Here is a 10,854-nt window from a genome sequence, read left to right as displayed (position 1 = left end):
AACAAAAATGTTCATTTTACCCAAACACATACACATAAATAGTAAAACCAGAGAAACTGATAATTTTGCAGTGGTCTCTTAATTTTTTCCAGTTTTATATATATATATATATATATATATATATATATATATATATATATATATATATATATATATATATATATAAAACCTTAATTTTTATAGTTATTTAACCTTCACATTTAGAGATTTTTTACAGTGTATACTTAATAATGTTTAACACAGCCATTTCCTTTCCCAGTGTGATTTCATTTTGTTCACCCTTTTAAAATAATACACAGTAGGTTGTTTTTGTGAATTTGTATGTTTTTTCAAAGTCATTTTGTAAACTTTTAAAAACATTTTAAAGTTTGTCCATGATGAACAAAAGTAAATACATTTAAAAAAAAAAAAAGATTTTATCCTACTGCTTACTGTTCAGATTGATATTTTGTGGATTGCAGATCTCTGATATTAATTTAGGAACATTGCTTTCTTTGCTTCTTCCACAGTGTTACAGCTAATATATAGATCATGTGAATATGAAATTCGCTCTACATGACAGAAATGAGATCCTCTGAAACCACTCTGCACCTGTCAGCCAACAAGAAAATGAATGGTGATGGAAAGGGGGTCTTCTACCAAGTGTTTGGTCCAGGTTTATTCTCACAATCTTTAAAACAAATTAGTACTTGTTTGAAAGTTCAAGAGAGGAAATTAAATTTAAACTGCAGCTGAGGGAAAGTGAGCTCATGAGAAAAGAGGCTGAAAGAATTCAGTAGAAACAATACATTCCAACTGCATCGAGCAAAAGCTCCTACCACGCGTTTTAATGAGGAATAAAAAAAACATTCAAGAATAAGGCTTCTCAATGTACAACAAGTTGCTAGCATCGACAGTGTAAACAATGCTAAGCAAATACACACCTGCACAGAGCTGGAATCTTCATCTCTGTTTGCAAAAGGTTTTATGCAGTCCACAGTGCATCAGAACAATATGTCAATTATTTCATGTTGAATGCAAAGGGTTCCATAGAAATATTTCCGAACCATTAAGCACTTTGCCTTAAGATACTTAAAGTATGGAAGAATGGGTGCTCGTTTGGGTATTAATTAGGGCTTTTGGAATTGCTTTAAAGAACGGTTTTAGTAGTGCATACAACAAATCTAATTGGTCAACTGCAATACATTTTTTTTTTTTTTAAATAGGCCCTGTACGACATTCTTCATTCCTGTGGGATAGGGTGGGTAGATGTAGGTACTGATATACAGTGCCTTGCAAAAGTATTCAGACCCCTGACCAATTCTCTCATATTACTGAATTACAAATGGTACACTGAAATTTTGTTCTGTTTGATATTTTATTTTTAAACACTGAAACTCAGAATCAATTATTGTAAGGTGACATTGGTTTTATGTTGGGAAATATTTTTTAAGAAAAATAAAAAACTGAAATATCTTGCTTGCACAAGTATTCAACCCCTGTGCTGTGGAAGCTCCCAGTTTGCACTGATGAAAGAAATTGCCCTAACGAGGACACAATTACCTTACCATTGGCCTCTAACTGTGAACCATTAAAGTTGCTGTCACATTTTCTAGACAAAAACCCCACTGTTGAAGGATCATTGGTAAGGCTGTGAATCTGAAGGAAAATGAAGACCAAAGAGCATTCTACAGAAGTTAGAGATAAAGTAATACAAATGCATAGATTAGGGAAAAGGTACAAAATAATATCCAAATGTTTGGCTATCCCAGTGAGCACAGTCGGATCAATAATCAAGAAGTGGAAGCTGCATTACACCACCCAGGCACTACCAAGAAAAGGCCGTCCCTCAAAACTCAACGCTCAGACAAGAAGGAGACTTGTGAGAGAAGCCACAGAGAGGCCAACAATCACTTTGAAGTAGCTACAGAGTTTAGTGGCTGGGAGTGGAGTAATGGTGCATCAGTCAACCATATCAAGAGCTCTGCATAACACTGGCCTGTATGGGAGGGTGGCAAGAAAGAAGCCGTTACTCAAAAAGTACCATCTGAAAGCACGTCTGGAGTTTGCCAGAAAGCATGAGAGTGACCCAGCTGTGATGTGGGAAAAGGTTTTGTGGTCAGATGAGACCAAGATAGAGCTTTTTGGCCAAAACTCAAAGCGCTATGTGTGGCGCAAACCTAACACTGCCAATGCCTCAAGACACACCATCCCTACAGTGAAGTATGGTGGTGGCAGCATCATGCTGTGGGGATGCTTCTCATCAGCAGGGACTGGGCATCTTGTTACAATTGAAGGAAGAATGGATGGAGCAAAATACAGGAAAATACTACAAGAGAATCTGCTTCAGTCCGCTAAAAAACTGAAGCTTGGGAGGAAATTTACCTTTCAGCAGGACAATGATCCCGAGCACAAGGCCAAAGCAACATTGTAGTGGCTCAAGAACAAAAAGGTGAATGTCCTACAGTGGTCCAGTCAAAGTCCTGATCTCAATCCCATTGAGAATCTGTGGCACTATTTGAAAATTGCGGTCCACAAGCGTCGTCCAACCAACCTGAACAACCTGGAGCAAATCTGCCAAGAAGAATGGGCCAAAATCACTCCGACACTGTGTGCAAAGCTGGTACATACTTACCCCAAAAGACTTAAAGCTGTTATTGCAAGGAAAGGTGGCTCTACCAAATATTAATGTGTGGGGGTTGAATACTTATGCAAGCAAGATATTTCAGTTTTTTAATTTTCTTAAAAATATTTCCCAACATAAAACCAATGTCACCTTACAATAATTGATTCTGAGTTTAAGTCTTAAAAAAAAAAAAAAAAAATCAAACAGAACGAAATTTCAATGTACCATTTGTAATTCAGTAATATGAGAGAATTGGTCAGGGGTCTGAATACTTTTGCAAGGCACTGTATCATACCACAACACACACACACATATATATATATAAATATATAGTATAGAATATATACGATATATATAATATATAGATATATATAATATAAATATATATTATATATATATATATATATATATTATAATAAATCTCACATAACAAATTTTCATAGGCGAACACATTTAAAAAAAAAAAAATCAAACAGAACGAAATTTCAACAATTATCTGTGCAGAAACAACAATAGAGAATTGTGGGGTGTTGAACACATAAGAATTTAAAATAGTATTAGAAAAATGTAGATGTTATAAAGAACCCTTTTTTTTCCTTAACTGCCATTAATTGTTCTTATTAAAAATACGTTGTCAAATACATCATTATTAATTTAAAAATACTGTAATTGTTTTGGTAATTGTACTTAAAAAAAAATGATGACAATGTCTGCAAAATGTGTATTTAATATTATTTAAAATGATATGAAATAAGTTCTGGTATCAGCATAATTAGTGTAGCACAAAATACTTTTAGTAGTAAATAGTATTTTTGACTTCCTTTTGTAATTAATTTTTGGCAACACAACAGTATTTTAGGTACTTCGAAGTCTGTTGTCATTCAATCCTGCTTCGGATGTGCCCTATCGTATACACTCGGTTTTTTTCGTTAGTTTCCGTTTGGTCTCCTCCCTGTGTTTTGGTTGTAAAGAGAGCCATTTTCCGATCGAGTTTTTTTTTTTTTTTTCTTGATCGTTTGGAATTAGCTGCAGCTTTTGTGAAACACTGCGGGTTTTGCATGATAAGGTTCCGACCATCCTGGTGGTGCTGGAACGATCAGACTACACCGGCCGGATTCGCTCGGACACGTTCGGCCTATCCCGGCTCTGGACGAACGAAATGGATGAGTCTGAATCGGCAACGAAGGGACTCGGCTTGGAGGAGGCGCCCGATTCAGTTGCTTTTGTGCCGGGGGAGGGGGAGAACGAGAATACCGAGTCGGAGGCCGAAGTTACAACGATGACGGTAATGGGGGAACCGGAGCACATCGACATTGCAACCGAGTCCATGCCGAACCCAGACGAAACTGCATTCGCAGGCAAGTTTATAAACTATAATAATAACATGGGAAATACGTTAAAAAGAAGTGGAATTGCACTTCCGACAAAAACTTGCACTTTGATGAACATGGTCAGTCACCAAAAGTTTCAATCACTTTTCTTACAATATAAATAAAATAATTATTATTATTGTTAAGATTATTATTATTAATCATCTAGTAGATTGACCACTGTAAGAAAAATGTTTTTTCAATTTTATGCATAAAATTAAAATTCGAACTTTATTTTGCGCCAAAACAACTTTACATAAAACACGCGGGGTTTTGTTGCGCATACAAAAAAAATCATTTCATTTGTATCTCCCGTACAAAACTAAAGGAAATATAGAGGGCATGTTTTACCCTTTATAAAAGAACATGGTGAAAACCAAAGACTATAATTATAGATATATATATATATATAATATATATCATATATATATATAGATATATATATAATATATATATATATATATTGTGTATCGCTATTAATAATGGCATTTATGCGTGTGTGTGCGGCAAAATGAGTGAGACTCACTTGAGTCTGCAATAGGGTCAATTAATATTTGATTCAAACCGCTGAACAGAACACCAAATAATTTTCTTTTTAAAATACTGTGTGCTCACGTTTACTGGCATCACATTCTTTCATTTTATAACAATCTACTTGAGATGTTTTGCACCTTTTTCAGGTGTGCAAATCGTTTTGAAAATTGTTGCTGAACTGATTTGAAAGATTAGCACGAGAGCGCCTACTGGTGCTAAATGATGGAATCAAGCCCCCTCCCCACACTCTTCAATGAGTTTTTAGTGCGTTGTGTTACAGTAAATATTTTTAACATTGTATTCCTTATTTACTCACACCCATAGTTGTAATCACCCTCACCTGCTTTATATTTTGAAAAAAAAAGAAAGACAGAATTTAATTTAGCTGGAGCTATATGAGCACCAAACCTGCACTCCTTAGTCAGTAATTTAAAACTGAGATAGGGACATTTATGCTCAATGGTATGCTCATGGATTGAGAAGATTGTATTAATCGCCAAGTTATTTATCATAATGATCACTTTTATATCCTTTTTTGTTGTGCAGAAGTTACTACAGTGACTGTCGCAAGTGTACCAGGAACTGAAGACAGTGTATTTACAACGTCTGTCGCCAATGCTACATCCATTTCGGAACATGTCCTTGTGAGTAATATTGATTTTTTTCGTAAACATTTTTGTTATAATGTAAAAGGTCCTGGATTGACAGCCTCGAAGACTGCAGTCTTGTCTAATTGGCCACCATGAAGGGATAGAACAAGGAAATCTGAGCGTCCCCCGCTATGAGCTTGCCTCAATCTTGTCTTGGAAGGACCACCCCTTCACTCCAGTTTAGCACTTCAGTCTGAAAGCCGCATCAGTCCTTGGCTGCATGGGTGCCCAGTGACTATTGTGCCAAACAACTCTTCAGTGCTATTTATTCCTAATCAATCACTCACTCAATCAATATTTATTTTATATAGCACCTTTCATAGTGGACCACCATCACAAAGCGCTTTACAAAATAGTGAGGAACAGTGCATAATACATTAAATACAGCGAAATACACGACATAGTACATTAAATACAAACAGTAAAAACAATGCAAATACATTATACAGGCATATTACATTAAATACAAGGCTAAGATGTGAATTTTAAACATTGTGGATGCGTGTGTCATACAGAATCATACGAAGAAGATGCAGTGAAAACATTTAGACAGCAGCTAATAACAGATATAGGCTAAAGAGCATTGAAAGCAAGAGAGAACAAATGGGTTTTCGGATTTGATTTGAAGAGAGAGGCTGTGGGAGCTACACGCGCTAAATCTGGGAGAGAGTTCCAGAGAGTCGGGGCCATGAAGCTAAAAGAGCGCTCTGAGTGTGGCGTGCTTTTGCTTGGGTATGACAAGCAATCCAGAGTCAGAGGACCTCAGCTTGCGTGCAGGGACATAATGGGTCAGCAGGCTGGACTCTGGACCTGTGTGATGAAGGGCTTTGTAGGCAAACAGGAGAATTTTGAAAGTAATCCTGAACTTTACAGGTAGTCAGTGAAGCTGGGCAAGACGGGGTAATGCAATCATGTTTTTAACATCTGGTAAAGATCCTAGCAGCAGCATTTTTTAACCAGCTGCAATTGGTTTATGGTGCATGACGGAAGACCAACAGAGAGAGTTGCAGTAGTCGAGTTGAGAGGAGATGAATGCATGACAGAGGAGGGAGGCAGAGGTAGAGATGGACCTTTGAAATGTTTCGGAGGCGGTAGAAGGAAGACTTGACTACAGAGGAGTTTTGGACATCAAAGGAGAGGTTACTATCCAGAAGTACACCAAGGTTTCTTAAGTGGGGGAAGGCAGCAGCAGCAGCAGACAGTTTCTGAGGTTTAAGGCAGCAGTATTGAAATTCCTGAGATTCTTATGACCTACCTAAAACAGATAAGGCTTTTTGATGTAACCCACTGCCTTAACAAGTCTACCGGTTCAATATATACGGTCCTTTGCCTTTGTCAGACTGGAAGAACCACCCTTCAGATCGGAGACAGCTTGAACACCCAGAAAGCGACTCTGATTGTGGTGCACACAGATGGCAGCGTTGTGGACACTACAGGGCTAAAGGGGCCTGTCGCACCAATTATCCCAGGTATACAAGTCTGTTTCTTGGCATGCAAAAACAAACGAGCTACTGTCATTGATGGAATCCGATGTGCTTTTGCATGTGGGGGATAGTGTTTGGTGCTTTAGAAACCTTTATTTATTTTGAGATAGGCCCAGGGGAAAAGTAAGTGTTGTAAAGCCAAATTCCATTATCAATATTACAGCAGCGTAGTAACTTTTCAATAAGTACTATAGGTGGTGCTTTGGTACTGCAGAAATAAGTGATCCAGTGGTCTACTCACACAGATCATGCAAGGATCGCTTTCAAGTGCTGTGGCTATTGGCATTTTGTTATGTGTGCAGTAAGTAACTGCTGGCCATTTGCCATATCATAGCCCTGTAAATGTATTTTGACAGGTCCACAGAGGTTGTCAACTCCATTAACTCCTGGTCCAGGCAAAGATGGAACCAAGTACAACTGGGACCCTTCTGTATTTGATAATGAACTGCCTGTCCGCTGCAGAAACACCACTGGGATGCTGTATAAAAACAGACTTGGCTCTGGTAAGTTTTTTTTTTTTTTTTTTAAAGATTGTTGACTGCTAACTGGGATGTTTACTCCAAGCATACTCCCTTTTCATTTGAGAATGTGTCTCTGTTTTGTATATAACTTGTAAAAAGCATACAGCATGCTTATTTTATTTGTATTTATATGGTGGAGTTTATACCTGAGCACACAAGGGGGCATTTGCTTTCGAAAGGTCATGTCTTTTTAGATTATACCGCCATCTAGTGGGATTAATAAATATAGGCGCATTGCCTACGTATTGTAAAAATGTTTTTCATTTTATTGAATGCAGGTGGGAAAGGACGCTGTATTAAGCATGGCGGTAACTGGTACACCCCCACCGAGTTTGAAGGCATGTCAGGGCGAGCCAGTAGCAAGGACTGGAAAAGGAGCATCCGATATGCTGGGAGACCAGTACAGTGTCTGATCCAGGTATGGGAGAGAGCCGTGGGAAGTCTGGGCTTGCATAGCAACATTTTTTATGAATGTATATATTTAAGGAGAACATTTCACAAACAAAAGGGATTTTGCATGACTGGACAAGGCTGTTTTCCACCACTGACTGGTCCGTCTGTCTGATCTGATGCAGCACAAAGCCGAAAGACTTAGTTGTTAGCATGGAAGATAATAGAAAATGTGTATGTTTTACTGTTCAGGCAACTGACGAGTCTATTACTTTTGCAGGAAGGCATCCTAAACCCCCATGCTGCCTCCTGTACATGTGCAGCCTGCTGTGATGACCTGTCATTGGTAAGGAGAACTGTAGGCATGCCTCAAATGATGACAAACTATATGAATAGTATAGGCATGGGAAAATTGCAAAAATACTGTGCAAATTTACCAGGGGAAACTTTTATAAGGAATGTCTGGCTTTAAATTGCAATGCAGCTGTTCCATGATTTTGGGATGCTATTTCGATCAGTTATCACCTGTTTCTATATTCCAGTCGAATCGTAGCTGGTGTCATCTTTCAATACGACAGGTGGGCTAGCAAATTGTACCCCCCATGTCTGAAAATACGTAAACCATGCAACACAAGAAATGCATTTTTAAAGTCTTGGAAATCACACTTGCATAATCATTAGTCATATGCAAGACAGCAAATATAGGTTTAAGTGACCTAACACCCTATTTTCTGTCTAATTTGTGCTGTATATGTAATTTTATAGATTCCCATGTAATGTACAAGTTTGGAACTGCACCATAAACACAGCATTGTGTTACATACTAATAAATAGCTATTCAATAAGTCTAATTTAATATTTAACTAAATATGTTAGAACACATGCGATACATTTAAAAAACTAAATCTAATTATTAAAGGAAGTTGTGGGTTATGTTAGGAGACAAACCAGACAGGAAAATTTGTGATGGCATCTACCCATACATCAACAAAAAGAAAACATTATACAAGGATCAAGCTAAAAAAAAACAAAAAACGGTGAAAGGTTATATTAGCATGACCCTACCAGAACCACCCTCACCCAGGTTCGCCTTAATTTCTTGATCAGAAACCATGTCAAAGATACTGCACACACATCTTCCAATGTCCTCTGTCGCTGTAATAGTCTCAGCCTGTATCTTAAATGCACAGCATAAATTAGAGCAGCCATGTTTCTCAAAGTACAATGAGGGAAATGACTGGTCAAGTTGTATTTATTCGGCAGGTAAATTGGTGTAGGTGGTAATACGACCAGGTTGTGTGAGCAATGTTATGTAGAAACGCTACTTCATCGTCTGTTTTGCTCGCGACGTCGCACTAGCCTGGTACAACATTGAATAAAAACCAGTTCCAGAATGGTTTGTAGAACCCATTTAGTAGCTAAACAGCTTCAGTTTTATGCAATAGGCTTGTATATTTTTGGGATCCTTTTTAATTTCTGACGTATTTATACAACTATGTGAGTTTTAGATTTTCATATTTTAAAAACTAATGTGTGGATTTAAATTTGCAAGTCACTTTTTCTCCTTATCTGCCTTGTTTAATATTTTTTCAGTGCCACAAAAATGGGGACGGGGCATCTGTCAGAGGGGAGAACATACATCTGGTAATTGGATTATATGTGCTTTTCAAAGAAAAAGTCAAACATACAAAGGGTAAATAACATCTATAGGGGTAAAATGACTTAAGCCTCCCACACTTGAAGATTAGACTCTTGCAACAGGTTGCATGTAAATTCTCACACAGCTATACACAGTGCAATCTTTTGCAAGCATCTTTAATCTTTTTTTCTGGGAAAGTAAAACATGAATGATAGGAAAGCCACAGTAGGAAATCTGTGTAGCTCCGACATTTCTGGATAATCTCTGCTGAGGCCAGTTGTCTTAAGTTCATAATGGTAGACATTCTGTTCTACATTGTTCAGACTGGTTTGGTTTCAAATAGAGCTGTCAATCCATCACAGGTTATGATACATGTATATCTATAGGAAAAATGAATATCTATATTGGGGTTGATCTAGACCCTTCTACAAGGCTTACTTTAAGAGCTATACAAACATTTAACTAAGATAACTGTTTAGTGCCACATGAATTGATACACGATGAAGCTGCTGATGTGCTCCAATGGATTGCTCTGGGGGAGAGAGTCCAATGGCATACTTACCCAGTCCAAATATTCTTTTCATTAGACTGGCCCAGTAAGGCTTTTCGTGCCCTATAAAAGACGCAAGAAGGATAACGAACAGCCCACTATGCCAGAGAAGAAGGGCTCTCAGTCATCTAAAAACATCACACTGCTACCTGCCTCAGACGGGATGACCTGTAAGTGTGTTGACATGATCTCTGGTCTGGTATGACGTTTTATTTCAGCCTTATGGGATCATTTTCATATGGTGCCCATAACCAACCAATTACCTTATCAACTGTTGTACAGGGAGTAATTGACAATAATGCATTGTGCCCGGTGCTTTTGAACTGATTTAGTATATGAAATACCACTCAGATTAAAACTGTGTTTCTATTTTAAGAATCGGCTTCTATGGAAATATTTAATGCGATATGTAAAAATACTATTTGATTATGATTAAAGATTTATTGGAGGGTGGTATTTAGATCAGCCATTGTTTAGATCAATTGAATAGACCCCACTTTATCGAATAGATATGAAGACAGCATGACATGACAACCATTTGAAGGTAGTGCTTGAAGGCTAGGCAGTATAATGTTTTCATACATGTGTTTTGACATACAAGTGTTCTCACAGTACATTGTGATGCCATTGCAGACCATGCTGCTGGGTGCCCATTAATTACTGCTGGATGGAAATCACAAGATTTAGTTAAATCAGACGACCAAGAAGAGTTTATAGGGGTAGAGAATTAAAACGTATCGATAACTTTTGGCTTTTGTGGCATTATTTTTAATTGTGGATATAGTGCACGCTAGAACCAGGACTAGCTGTTTTTGTATTTAGAATTCCACAGCATACACCATGTAGTAATTATTAGAACTGGTCTTTGCAATATGTTTTTTTAGATTGTAATAGTTATAATTTGTAATAATAAAAAAAGAAAGCTGGCATTTTGTCGAATTGCTGAACCGAGTCTTTGGTGTAACTGAATGATTTTCATGCCCTTTTGAAAGGCAGTTTATAAGCAACCGTCAGAGCAGAAAATGCACCGTGCTCTTCCCATTATGGTATGGAGGAAGTGAAGGTCTGCTGGCTTTCTGTTATGATTAATTATGCCTCTGATTACAGTGCC

At 37.5% G+C, this 10,854-nt stretch overlaps 1 protein-coding gene across 3 annotated transcripts in view; it reads left to right on the top strand.

Moving 5' to 3' along the window:
• Positions 1-3,366: 3,366 nt before the first annotated feature.
• LOC121329519 (deformed epidermal autoregulatory factor 1 homolog) overlaps positions 3,367-10,854 on the top strand; it is a 28,763-nt gene continuing 21,275 nt past the window's right edge. For 2 of the 3 annotated variants that reach the window (XM_041275115.1, XM_041275114.1), the window contains exons 1-8: positions 3,367-3,963; positions 5,056-5,153; positions 6,499-6,628; positions 7,000-7,146; positions 7,443-7,582; positions 7,835-7,900; positions 9,148-9,198; positions 9,781-9,913. In XM_041275115.1, the coding sequence (XP_041131049.1) occupies positions 3,765-3,963; positions 5,056-5,153; positions 6,499-6,628; positions 7,000-7,146; positions 7,443-7,582; positions 7,835-7,900; positions 9,148-9,198; positions 9,781-9,913 (964 nt within the window). In that variant the 5' untranslated portion in view covers positions 3,367-3,764. The remainder of the gene's footprint in view (positions 3,964-5,055; positions 5,154-6,498; positions 6,629-6,999; positions 7,147-7,442; positions 7,583-7,834; positions 7,901-9,147; positions 9,199-9,780; positions 9,914-10,854) is intronic. The other variant, XM_041275113.1, reaches the window with a different exon arrangement.

Source organism: Polyodon spathula, chromosome 17 (assembly GCF_017654505.1).
Source record: "Polyodon spathula isolate WHYD16114869_AA chromosome 17, ASM1765450v1, whole genome shotgun sequence".
Taxonomy (NCBI): Eukaryota; Metazoa; Chordata; class Actinopteri; order Acipenseriformes; family Polyodontidae; genus Polyodon; species Polyodon spathula.
The sequence above is the reverse complement of the archived record's forward strand: the minus strand, read 5'-3'. Positions and strand labels throughout refer to the sequence as shown.